Source organism: Myxocyprinus asiaticus, chromosome 3 (genome assembly GCF_019703515.2).
Source record: "Myxocyprinus asiaticus isolate MX2 ecotype Aquarium Trade chromosome 3, UBuf_Myxa_2, whole genome shotgun sequence".
Taxonomy (NCBI): domain Eukaryota; kingdom Metazoa; phylum Chordata; class Actinopteri; order Cypriniformes; family Catostomidae; genus Myxocyprinus; species Myxocyprinus asiaticus.
Window position 1 is genome coordinate 47,152,333 of NC_059346.1, and position 14,200 is coordinate 47,166,532.

The following is a 14,200-nucleotide window of genomic DNA, read 5'->3' on the forward strand; positions in this document are numbered from 1 at the left end:
TGATTAAAAATTGTGAAAACTTAACAACTCTATTTTTTGTTATTGTCATCTGCTCACCCTAACCTAGGAATTAGGCCAGTAATAGGCTAATGTTCAATGATCTTGCAATAATAATAATAATAATAATAATAATAATAATATTATATATATATATATATATATATATATATATATATATATATATATATATATATATACACACACACACACACACACACACTACCGGTCAAAAGTTTTGAAACGCTTGACTGAAATGTTTCTCATGATCTTAAAAATCTTTTGATCTGAAGGCGTATGCTTAAATGTTTGAAATTAGTTTTGTAAGACAAAAATATAATTGTGCAACCATATTAATTTATTTCATTATAAAACTAAAATGTAATTAAAAAAATATATATATATTTTTTTTAAATTGATGACTTGGACCAAATAATAAAGAAAAGCAGCCAATAATTGCCCAACATAGATGGGAACTCCTTCAATACTGTTTAAAAAGCATCCCAGGGTGATACCTCAAGAAGATGATTGAGAAAATGTCAAGAGTACATGTCTGCAAATTCTAGGCAAAGGATGACTACTTTGAAGATGCTCAAATATAACACAGTTTTGATTTATTTTGGATTTTGTTTAATCACAACATAATTCCCATAGTTCAATTTATGTTATTCCATAGTTTTGATGACTTTACTATTATTCTAAAATGTGAAAAAACAAGTGTTTCAAAACTTTTGACTGGTAGTGTGTGTGTGTGTGTGTATATATATATATATATATATATATATATATATATATATATATAAAACAGTTAGTTCTGGTCCTCGAATCTGATTGGACAAAAGACGTTCCATGAGTACTGATGGTCTCACACCATCAGTGTGTATCACTCCGCTTGTATTCGTGCCATTCTAAACTAAAGTGTAAGAGCAGTGCAGATGTGTTAAGAGCTATCTGTCTCTTTATATTTAATTTTGTGACATTACATATTTTAGTAAGCAGGTGGTGGCAAAATACCATATTTGTGTGTAAAAAGAGTCAGTTAGGTGATGTGAAGTGAGTCAGAGTCAGTCAGTGTTTTTATTCATCAGCACTCCGTGATCGCTCGTATTACTGCTACACTACTAAAGCTAGGAAATAGCTTTAAATGGCTTTAAACTAACAACTTCAACATAAAGGCTCATCACAGCTGAGAGACACAACAGACATTAATTACACAAAATCAAGGCACTTACCTCTTACTTGACTTTCCACATTCCACATACTGTTCAAAATGTATAGTGAATGACTCTTGCGTACCTGGGTAGGGTTGCACCAGCTGTGCGTAAGGTTTCACGTAAGTTGGGACGTAAAGTTCACACTAAGGGCTTAGTAACTATTAGTTAGTTTGTAATTAAGTCAGTGCTTAATTTGGTTGCACCACCTGTTCTTAAGGCAAGACTTAACTAGTAGGTCATAAGCTCTCCATAAAGTGATGCGTAGTCGCATAATATGACGTTTGCCTGTATTGATCGAATAAGCAGCCTTCAAATTTGACACAGAAGTGTTAAAAAGCCGTGACTTTAGTTTTATCTTGTTATGGTTGATGTTCAGACCTTATTTGTTCACGTAACTGTCAGCTGTAATAAATTATATCGCCATTAAAATACGATACATAATAAAAGTAGATTTGATAAATAGCATATTTGCCCTGTGTAAATAACAATATATAGGAGCTGTATCTAAAAGAAATAAGTAGTGATAAATAAATACTAATACAACAGGCTGGAAAAATAGACATTTATTCATTTTAATATCCTATATATATTTTTGAATGTGTTGAAATTTGACACCGGTCGACGCACCCTGAAAACGGCACCATTAGATCGCTTTCATGCTGAAGAGCCGCTTAAAAATCTTTTTTTTTTCTCTCTCTCGTAAAAGTAAATGAGTGTAAATGTCAATGTCGGCTATTTTTCCACTGAGAAAATAGGATGAATTTCACCAAAATGACATTATCTTCAGAAAGCTGACTAACAGCATCATCGACAGGTGATCGCACATGCTTCATATCTCTCTCTTCTCTCTCTCTCTCTCTCTCTATCTCTTTCTCTCACACACACACACACACATCCTTGTTTCTCCAATAACATGTTAGAAACAGTCCAAGCTGTGATACACGTAGTTCTGAATTGATGTTTTTGAAAGGCTTGGACGCATTTGTTTTCAACCAGCAATGGTAGATTCTGGTCCGTGACGTAAGAAAACAGTTCCATGCACAAATGCGTTTTTATGACCGTACACAGTTTTTCCAAAAACTGTTGCATATAAGCAATATCATATATATATATATATATATATATATATATATATATATATATATATATATATATATATATATATATATATATAAAATATATATATATTCTAAATCATTTGATTATTAAGCGTGAATTAATGATTAATCAACAAATAAATGTTTCCTAGAATGTTTTCCTCTTGCATTATTGTGGCGCTTTGCTGCCCTCTGGGGATTTTTAGTGGGACACACATCCTCTACATGAGGAGGCTATCATACAATTATTCCCAAATATGTGTCAAAACAACAACAATATAATGAACAGACCAGTTTTTTTTTTCTTTTTTTTTTTTTTTTTCTAAAGTGATATAAAAATGTGGAATTAACTTGCCTGAATGTATTTTTATTCGATCATTGTTATGTTACAAAGGCAGCAATGAGTGTAATATGAACCCACAAATAAATACAAGAAATAATTATTATTAGAGCAAGAACGATATTGTTAGGATGAAGGCAGGAGAAAACTCTCCCTCTGAACTGACTAGTGCCTTGTAGATCAACATGAAATACAGACTTCTGTTTACAAAACATGCTCCTCTATGTTCAATCACTACACAGCTACTACTAAATAGAAATGTGGGTTTTCTTTTTTGTTTCTTTGATTTGTGACCAATTGTCTAATAGCAATGACAACAAACAGAATACCTTTAGACTTTTAACATCACAACAACTGTTAGTTCATATATTGTATCTCAGTCTCTATTTACAGAAGGAATCACTTCTTACTTTTGAACCCAGAAACTGACTGTTATGATGCATTATGGCAGAGCATTGATACAATATGTATATAAAGAATGAAGTTCTGGTCTCTTGTTTGATATAATGTTTTTTTTTTTTTTTTTTTTTTTTTTAAAGAAATACTACTGTAATAACCAACTATATATTGCACTTCTAAAACATGAGAGGGTTAGATCCAAGTCCATTATACTAATAGAAATGGGTGTTCTGTTTGTAAATATGTTTTTCCAGAGTAATATTGAGAGCATATAAAGAATACACATTAAAAACAATGGTGAGGTGTGGTCTAAACCTTGTTGAATTCCACATATTTGATGTGAAACAACAATAGTTGTTAACAAAAAAAAAAAAAAAAAACTGTAGTTTATGCAAAAGATAAAATAAGAATTTAGACTTACATGTCATCTTTTACATACTGTGTCGACTGCCTTCCAGAAAAAAAAGGACATTAATGTTAAACAATACTTAAGCAATCCTTTTCCCCCAATATCATCTCAACATGTAACTGGAATTTATCTTTGTAATGGCATTTATTCTCTGGCGTATGTTGAGGTATAGTGTACACAAGAAAATCTATCTGAAATAACGAAATATCTTGGTAAAGCTAAACAAAACAGTACCAAATTGTCTCTTTGCTCCAATACTCAACAACTTTGCATCTTCCATGATGTTGGATCTTCCATTGTTTTGGGCACTGATAAATTGACTTCAGTCAACCCTTCCGGGCACATTCATGACGCATCACTGTCTCATAGCCAAAACCATCCAACAGGGTGCAGCAAAGCATCATTCAAAAGCAAATAGTACAAATTGACGTAAAAGATCTAACAGTCTGAGCTCTCCAAGGTGCTTAGCGACTGACGTGTAAACATGAAGCCGTGCATGAAATGGATAGTGTGAATGTAGACACGTCCTGTTGTACTAAATCCACATTTCATACATCTGTTGCCTGTCTCCAGCAATACTGATCTGAAAAGTTCTACAGTTTGTTTTCATAGCTTTAAGATAAATCTGTGGAAGAGTTGGGTCTCTTTTGGTTGGATAATTCCATGTAAATGTCAGATCGGAGGAATCGAGGGTACGAATCTCTTTCCATGAGTCCAAAGATTCTGCTTTGAGCCAGGTCAAAGCAGTCTGCACAGATGTTCTCCATCTTTTCCTTGATGTGCTCCCTGGTGTATGAGTCCAGATTAACCTTGGAAACAAAACAAGAGTCTGCTTAGGATACATCACATATTCATTTTGGACTCGGTTTCTAACTCATCTGCTCCCTGGAATCCATTAAACATTGGAAATGTCTGATCATTGACTGCTGAAAATAAGCAGACTAAAGAGTTTAATTTTAATTGCTAACATTTGAATAATTTCTATATATTTTATGTACATATAATAGCTTTCTCTAACTAATATCTATAGTATTATTGATTATTTGCTTTGCTCTACTGCCTTGTTGTTACAAAATATTATTTTCTTAATCAGTATCTTTGGATTGTTTCCAGTAAAAATAACTTAAATCAGAAAGGTGCACAAGATATCAAGACTCTTTTCAGAGAATGTATTCTGTTTTGTTCCAGTGGCCATTTATTTACTTTAGCATAAACTTCATTAAATGTACAATTTTATTTCTCATTTTCAATCATCAATTTTTGCAGTGTGGTTCTATTACGCAGTTATGGTAACTTATAAGAAAAGAAAACATTGCACTGTCTTAGAGGTTGAGCATGTACTCAATACAACTTTGAACTTTTCATTGTGAATTCTGTTTAAGCCTTCACAAAGGTATTGAATGTAGTGCTCATTGTCTTGTGACAGATCTGCTTTTAAAGATACGTTTCATCAACTAATACAGAATTAATAATATCACAATCTGCAAAATGATAGCCCTTCATATTAGTGACCAACAACTACTATAAATAAACAGTCAATCTCATAATCTGTTGGTAGCTGTTATTAAAAGAATCATAATTTACTCACCCTCATGTCAAGAGATTCCATTGTTTAGGGCTAAAAACAACGCAAGTTCCTGCGTGAACATGCGAGCCACTGTAAACGAGGCTCTGTCATGTATCATGAAAGAACGCGGAATGGATTTTTGTTTATATTTTTGTTTGTAATAGGCTGGTTGTATTCTACTCTTTGAGAGCTTTGCAATGACATATGACACATGGCTATTTGATCAGTTTTATGTTTTTACTGAATACAATAATCTGTACAGTGCAAAATTATTAATAAATTATCAAAACGGAACACTTCTGATTTGTCTGCAAATTTTTTCATTTTGGTCAGTTTTGGTCATAATGCCTACGTGCATTGTAAAGTAGAGCTTCTAAGCTTTAAAAACGATACCTATTTTGTGTTGGTCAAGACTGTAGTTATTCATATTTTGATCATAATTTTTTTCTCGATGGGCCCGAGTTTAAACGAGGGACGTGTCGAAGTTATTTTTGTGGTAATCAACATTAAGCCACAAATGCTGTCGATTGAGCTTAGCATGTATTGAACCCAGAACATTCTTTTAAATTTCAGTTATTTCTCATCAAAACCTATCGTATGCATTCAGAAGACTTGGAATATGTAGTATGGGACGTACAGACTACTTTTATGATACTTCTGGGTCATTTTTTAAGCTTTAAAATGACTAACTATCAGCTGCCATTGTTTTGAAAAGATGGACTGGGCTATTCATTAAAAATTCTCCTTTTGTGTTCAGCATTAGAAAGAAAGTGATACAAGTTTAGAACGACAGGAGGGTAAGTTAAGAGAGTTTTCATTTTTGGTTGAACTATTCCTTTAATATGAACATGACTTGATAACATAAATCCGTTATTTGATATGTATATATATATAGAGAGAGAGAGAGAGTAGGCACTGTAAAGACTTTTTCAGCTTACCTCTTTACAGGATTGTATGGAGATGTACTCAGTGAATATCTTCTTTGCTTTGGATGCCATTTTGGACAGTGATTTGATCCTCTTGAAGTCCTCACATGCCAGCCAGAAATCCAGATTCTCTTCGCTGAACTCTGTTTGTAGGAAAGAGCGGAACACTGCCAGGCCATCTGAAAGAGGACAAAATTATTCTTAGTTTAGTTTATTTATTTCCCGTTATACAACAAAAAGACGTAAATTAATAAATAATCATAGGTTTATGCAAATTGACGGAAAAAGGTGTATGCTGAAGCCTTAGCTTATTACACCTACCCTTTATACATATATTATTTTATGCAGATCTCTTTAGAGATATACACATTCTAAACATTTATTTACCCAAAAAATCCAACAACAAAAATTTACTTACTAGTATTCATACCTCAGTTTGATATTTGTTAATCATCTTATTTTTAAGTTTTTTTTTTTTTTAATCTGTTTAGTGTTTTACACATTTCATTTCTTTATCAAAACTATTCCACAAATTAACTCCTTTAACTGATATACATCTTTGTTTTACATTTGTTCTAATCTTAGATTTTGTAAACATGCAAAATCCTCTTAATTCATAATGACAATTTGAAACAACCTCTGGACACAGTCTGGAAGCATCTTATTTTTTACTTTATACATTATTTGTGCAGTTTTAAACTCCATCAAATCTCTAAATTTGAGAGCATAAGAGTTTATAAATAAATTGTTTGTGGGTTCATAATAATCAGCTCCATTTATAATTATTTTATCTTAGCACTATATAAGTCTGAAAGAGAATGAGAATCTGGGGTAAATCTTTGAAAATCTGGATTTGGAATACAGTGTGAATCCTGATTTGAAAAACTCTGCTGACTACAATTTTAAAAAAGTAACATTTGCTTCAGTGCAGAGATCAATATAGCTGTCATTTCAAATAAGAGAGAGGCAAATCTTACATTTGTGAGAAAGCAGTGCATCGAGCGACTCTGCCCATTTGAGAGCTTCTTCTGGAGATGCTCTGTGAACGAGAGCATACAAAGTGGTCAACAAAACTATTACTCACACTAATGAGCCATACAAAGCTAATTATAGTACACAAAGTAGGTCATCTACTCAATATCTCAAAACGTCATTATTGTTTTATTAGCAGAGATCTTTCAATTCAATTATTAGGCTTCACCTAATATAATTAAACAATAGATAGATAATAAATAGATTCTGCTAAGGCAAGCATCACTATTACCATTTCAACAAATCCCTACCCCTAAATATTAAACTTTGTTCTACGAACATAAACAGATGTTTGATTGACACCTAGCAGAAGATAAAATGGGCAAAATAATACCATAGATTTACATTGAAGGAGGCGGTCAAGTCGTATCTAGGGTAAAGAATATCATAGAGTGTTTGGGATGGGCTCTTTTGACATTTTGTCAATAAACAACCACCCAGAACACACTAGAATGCACATTAATGTTGGTGTTTTTTGCATTGGCAAGCACCACTAACATATTCTTCCAACATTTAAATGAGACACAGTATTTGTGCTGCCCTGAGGTCAGTTCAGGTGAAAGAGGAAACAATCACGTGTACTCACTTATCTGACTTGAGGATTTTCTCAAGCTTGATGACTGGATTGCTGCCATGTCTGTCGTTGCTCTTCTTCCGCAGGAAAGTCAGTCGATTTTTCATGTCTTTGGCCCTGTGTGAGGAAGACAAAACACACTATATCAGGTGACTAATTGGCTACCGTAATTGTGTTCTTAAAGAGCCAATGGGAAGAGATCAATTGTCCGTGTATTGTGGCTACAGCCGTGAGATTTATTGTGGAAGGAATACTTATAGTAAAGGCGTTGTGCTTTTGCCCAATAAACATGAGAATGGAAAGTATTCTGTTAGTATCTCTTAAAGGAATATTCCAGGTTCAATACATGTTAAGCTCAATCAACAGCATTTGTGGCATAATGCTGTTTACCAAAAAAATAATTTCGACTCGTCCCTCCTTTTCTTTAAAAAAAAAAAAAAGCAAAAATGGAGGTTACAGAGAGACACCTACAATGGAAGTGAATGGGGCCAATTTTTGGAGGGTTATAATTTTATAAAAGCACTTACATTAATGCTTCTGTTAAAACTCTTGTATTATTTGAGCTGTAAATTTGTTTAAATCATCATTTTTACTGTCATTTTACAGTTTGTTGACTTCACATTGTCATGGCAACAAAGCTGTAAAATTAGCTATAACTTTACACAGAAAAGGTTAGTAAGTGATTTTATCACACTAAAATCATGTTAACACATGTTTACAATATATTACTATACTTTTGAAATAATTAGTATTTTAATGTTTACAGATTGGCTTCCATTGTAAGTGCCTCACTGGAACCCAGATATTTGCTTGTTTTAAAGAAAAGGAGGGACAAGTCAAAATGTATTTTTTTGGTATTTAATATAATGCCACAAATGCTGTCGATTGAGCTTAACTTGTACTGAACCCGGAATATTCATTTAAACCAAAAAAAAAAGAAAAAAAAAAGAAAAACACATTTATTTATATATATATACTGCATAAAGAAGCCTATTTTATTTTTGCATTGTGAATTATTTTCATTGCAATTAAGCACATTTCCCTCCAAAATTATCACTACTGTAATGTGGAAAAAATCTCTAATACAGTAATGAAGACCATCCAGTCCATCCACAATGAGCAGCATCAGGTAAATTCAGTGCTTTAAATACTACCATGGTGTAAACTGGAAAAAATATATCCAGACAATTCTTAACAGTTTTTGTGAGATTCAACCAATAAAACTGCAGATGGAGTTCTTGGTTATACATATGGAAAAAGAAGAAAGAAAGAAAGTGGTTTGACTCACAAATTCTTGGATTTCTTCTTTTTAAAAGCACTTTTTCCTGTGTCACATTTACAGTTTGGCATGCCACAAACCTGTGGAAGATATCCAACACCATGTTATGTTGTTACACTGATATTTAAATATACTGATATCAAGTAATTCTTGAACTCAGAATGCATTAGTATTTGCAGTTTGACTTTGTTGCGGTGTATAATGAAGATACACACCCTCCTCCCAGTGAAGAGCAGACAGATCTGGTGAACAGATCCTCCATTCTTGGTCAGCTCTTTCCTTAGAGTCTGTGGCGAGGGGATGGCCCAGCGCTCTGGAGTCTCCCGCTTGGCCTCTATACAGTCGATGGCCTGATCGGAGATGAAGCGAGGAGATCTGGGCTCTTGCAGCAAACTGCCCTCACTGTGCGTGCGTCTGTGGAGAGACCTCTGCACACACAAGCCTCCACTCTGCTGCCCACCAGCAGGAGATGGTTCTACCATACTCCTCCTCTTCAGAAAGCCTTCATCACTGTCTGCTTCCTCATCATCTTCCTCATCATCTTCATCATCATCATCAGTGGATGGTGAAGTCAAAGCATCTGCGTTGAAGGAGCGATCCAAACACAGCTTGGGAATGACGAGAGGAGATGAAGAGGATGATGAAGATGTGGGTCTGGCGCCAACACTGATCGTCTCGGATGCGCTCTCACCCTCCCCCTGCTCCCTCTTCTCCAGATCTGACTCCTCTCCACCTCCTTTCACCTCCTTCGGTCTCTCCTTCCAGATCTCGGAGGTCTCCATGTGTGCAGGTTTGCAGCTGTCTTGTGAAGGTGGAATAGCTTGGCTTGCATCTCCAGAGCTGCAGTGCAGGTCTGGGTAAGAGAGTCGCTGAGCTGGAGAGCTGCAGTTGGTTCTTCTCATAATGGGCGATGCAGAGGGGCATGATGGGGAACAGGGCTCAGACACACTGTGAGAGCTGAAGCCCAGCAAACCCAGATCAGTCTGTTCGGCTGCTTTTGGTTCCAGCATCTGTTAATAAAGAGATTAATCTGAAATTGAACAGATGGCTTTAGATTCAACAAACACTGAGTACGTCTGGTTGTGACTCTGAAGAACCATTAGAGGAAATCTCTGTAGCTTGGTGCAAAAAAGCATTTACTTATTCAGAGTTTTCCTGTAAAAATATCTAAACATCATTACATCAAAATATAAATGTACTTAAGCAAAGATATGGAGTTTATTTTTTTTTTTATCACATTAGCTCATATTTTGTTATTATTTTAAGTGTTAAATTTAACAAAATTTAGTGAAATTTACACTTAAAGGAATAGTTCACCCAAAAATGAAAAAAATTTCATCATTTACTCACCCTCATGCCATCCCGGATGTGAATGACTTTTTTTCTTCTGCTGAACACAAACAAAGATTTTTAGAAGAATATCTCAGCTCTGTACGTCCTTTCAATGCAAGTGAATGGTGACCAGACCTTTCAAGCTCCAAATATCACATAATGGCAGCATAAAAGTAATCCATACGACTCCAGTGGTTTAATATATGTCTTCTAAAGTAATGCAATCACTTTGGGTGAGAAACAGATCAATGTTTCAATCCTTTTTTCCTATAAATCTCTACTTTAACTTTCCGTTTCAAGTGAAAGTGAAAGTGGAGATTTATTGTAAAATAATATTGAAACATTGATTTGTTTCTCACCCAAAGTGATTGCATCACTTTAGAAGACATATTAAACCACTAAATATGCTTTTTGGATTGTTAAGCAGCCAGCAGGCATTAGATTTCATTGTATGGACAAACAGAGCTGAAATGTACTTATAAAAATCTTCATTTCGGTTCTGCTGAAGAAGGAAAGACATACACATCTGGGATGGCTTAAAGGCAAGTAATTCATGAGAGAACTATCATTTTTGGGTGAACTAATCCTTTAAATACACATTGAGCATCACCTTTGCCTTTCAGAGCATGTATGCACATAACACGAGACCAGTTGTAGTCCGATAAACGTATTACTTTCTCTAGGTCTGTTAGTCTGACTTCACAAAAATCGGACTAGTACGATGTCAATCGGACTAAAGTGTTTACATGACATTTTAAAAAGAATAATTAATATTAGTTTGACTGAAATTGAACTATTAAAGTGCATATAAACAAACGAAATTATTTTTTTGAAGTGCTTTACACAAAACATCCCAATAAAGAAAATGTATCCCATATAAACCATTTTCTTTACACAAACTGAACTCTTTGTCAGCTGTGGAGGTAAATCACTTGACTACTGCCTTACACGATATCACTTTATTTTACTGTGTACTTGTTATACATATTACATGTAATGGCTATGGTAATAACAGTAAATTATGCATAATTACAAGCAACTAACCCTAAATCAAACCATAACCACAAACCTATAGTAAGTACAGTACATGATGTTACTTAATATTACTGAATACTTACGTGTGTAATTGCACTGTAATAAGGACACTGTAAAATAAAGTGACCCCTTATACTTTACTATGTAAAACCCTATAGCATTTTAGATTTTTAAATTTTCTGAAGAAAATTTGTGGTGCTTGTCCTTGCAAATCTCTGTGCCACGACGCTAGGGTGTTGTGGGTGGTTGCCAGGGCATTGCTATGCAGTTGCTAAGGTGTTCGGAGTTGTTTTCAACACAATGCTATGTGTTTTTTAAAGGGGTTCTCAATGGTTGCAAGGTAGTTGTCAGAATTTTTGGTGGTTGCTTACTGGTCCAAGTCAAAAGAGCTCACTCCCAAGTCTCTATGATATTCTGGTCCCTAGATTGGGTCGCTTCTGTAAATCTATGGGATTTTTTCTTTTCTTTTTTTGTCCGCCAGGTGGAAATTGAAAATAGTACATCAGATTGCTTAGAAAAGTGATAGCACACCTCTCCTCAAGAGGCTGCATGATTTGAGGTATAAATCATGTCTGTAACACAAAGCGTGCAGGTTGAGATTTTGGGCAGAAGAATAATATGGATCATAAATAATTCTGCTATTAAATTAAATTGCTAAAGTAATTAAATTACAAATTATATATATTAAGTAAATGAAAAAAAAAACAACTATCATTTATATATATAAAGTCCCTTGCAGTTACAGGGGTTTCACAGAAGATGTAAGTAAATCAATAATCATCATAAAAGCAGCATATTAAAAGACCATGAAATGTGAAAACAGCATTTACAAACATCTAATATCCTAGACAACTGAATAAGAAAGCATATCATCAACGCTGCAATATTGCATTATATTGGGTATTGCTTTCTAAAGCAGTAGGGGTAAAGGAAAGGTGAAGAGAAAGAAAATTAAAAAGGGAAAAATTCTTTTAAGTGGAAAAGGTTAATGTATTCATGCACTTTACAGACCTAATAAGCTCATAAAATAGTTTGCTGGTGGAGAGACTGACTCACAAGCTTTTAAAAGAAACAGCACAGAATATGTGGCACAAGGAGGTAAACAAGAATTCCTGACATGAACCAACATTAATGCATTAAGCAGGCATTTCTACGTAAGCTCATTCAAGTGTATGGTAAACATTACATGAACAGACATATCTATTATTAAATATTAATATTCAAGATTTAGTTTTCACAGTCCTTAGATCAAAGTCACGTTGTATGTCTTGTGTCAGGTTAAGATACAATGAAGTGTTTAAACTTACATACATCAATAATAATTAATACATCTTACTCCACCACACCTTCTCCAATATCACGCACGCCAATCAAATCAGAATGGAGGTGCTAAATATAAATAAAATCTTATTTCCGGCAATCAGACAGCAAAAGCAATTCTGTTCTGTTCCTTATTTGTTAGTAACTTTGGAAAAAAATTGTCTGCTAAATGTAAAATGTAAATGTAAAAGGATGAAACACACAGGACATGCACAAAAAACATCTATTCCATGACCTTACCTTCACAAAGATCCAATGTTTCTCCCTTACAAACAAATAATGTATTCCTCCATCATACTAGCATGCATTACAACAGCCTTGTTCTCTCTCTCTCTCTCTCTCTCTGCACTCTCTTTCTCTCTCTTTCACGCCGTCACATGTGCGTGTCTGTTTGTGCTAGTCTGATGATGATGCCGCTGCTCTCCCGATGTCACTCGCCCAACGAGCGAGAGAGAGAGCATGAATAAGAAACAGAAGACCAAAGGTCTTCACTACACTATGTTTAAACTTGTATGTACACTCTATTGAGTGTAGTGGAGAGAGCATCTGTCCCTTAGACTGTTAGAAAGTCAACATGAACTTAAAATTGATCCTGTTTACTTTCTTAATATACATTCATGTTTTTTTGTTAACAATTCATCCGTACACATTATTGCAAAGATAAAAAAAACCTCTTGTATTTATCTTTCTTAAAATTGTAATAACTTGCTCTGCCCAGCTTTCCTTTTTTGATGACATTGCCAAGCCCTCTTATTTTTCAACCCCTCCCCTCAAATTATCTGTCATACAGTATACACAAAAAAGTGCTAACCTGCAATTGTTATCTCAAGGATCTATTTCTACCTTATCTAACCCATAAATTTTACTTAAGTTGGTGTAACCTTACATTCTCAAGTAAATTTTGTCCGATTAAATGAAATTTTTAATGTTACTGTAATAAATTTAGAGGTTACTATACCTCATGACATACATGTAGAAATAACAGCTCATGATCAAATCAATCCCTGATGATAATATTAAGTAGGGTAATATTGAGTAATATTACAGGTTTTTTAATTACTGTATTGGTCTGATTAGGCTGATATTTTAAGCAAATAATATCAAAGCTTATTGTTTCCAATTCCAACAATATACTCTTTATTTTTAAGGCAAATTTCAAAAGTACTAAAAGGTTATCCATCTTTTCTACTATACATTAACATTTTTTGTTGCTTTATTTACAACTTTGCATATAAAATTCTCTAAAAGTGCTTTAGTGGGAACATATTAAAATAACTGGAAAAACAGTGTAGATTTATAATATTCTTCAATATAAGCATTTCTTTAAAATAATAATTTAATCCGCCAACATTTTTAAGCTGTTGCATCCCTAAACTCAAGTCCTATCCTTTTAGCTATTATTTCTCATTTAATATCCTGTTTCACTTTGAAATACATCACATTACGAAAGTAAAATATGTTGTGAATGCCATTTCACGTTGACTTTTGAGGAAAGAGCAAAGCTACAAGACATTTGAAGGTAAAATATGGAAACAGCCCTCGGGAGGCAACGTCAGATCGCATATGTTAGCCCTATTTATGAAGCACTACCTCTCCTAAGCTATTATACTCCATATCTGCTAGAGAAATGCAGACAGGCTTTGGCTAAATGTGAAATCCAAGCATGTGTGTGAGTGTTT

General features: G+C 34.0%; 1 protein-coding gene across 4 annotated transcripts in view; it reads right to left on the reverse strand.

The window, feature by feature from the left end:
• Positions 1–2,393: 2,393 nt before the first annotated feature.
• Positions 2,394–14,200, reverse strand: part of LOC127425693 (regulator of G-protein signaling 3-like) — a 44,411-nt gene continuing 32,604 nt past the window's right edge. For 3 of the 4 annotated variants that reach the window (XM_051671925.1, XM_051671945.1, XM_051671934.1), the window contains 6 exons: positions 9,050–9,844; positions 8,844–8,914; positions 7,568–7,672; positions 6,927–6,988; positions 5,962–6,128; positions 2,394–4,265 (listed from right to left, as the gene is read on the reverse strand). In XM_051671925.1, the coding sequence (XP_051527885.1) occupies positions 4,071–4,265; positions 5,962–6,128; positions 6,927–6,988; positions 7,568–7,672; positions 8,844–8,914; positions 9,050–9,844 (1,395 nt within the window). In that variant the 3' untranslated portion in view covers positions 2,394–4,070. Of the gene's footprint in view, positions 4,266–5,961; positions 6,129–6,926; positions 6,989–7,567; positions 7,673–8,843; positions 8,915–9,049; positions 9,845–12,761; positions 14,171–14,200 lie in introns of those variants that run through there. The other variant, XM_051671955.1, reaches the window with a different exon arrangement.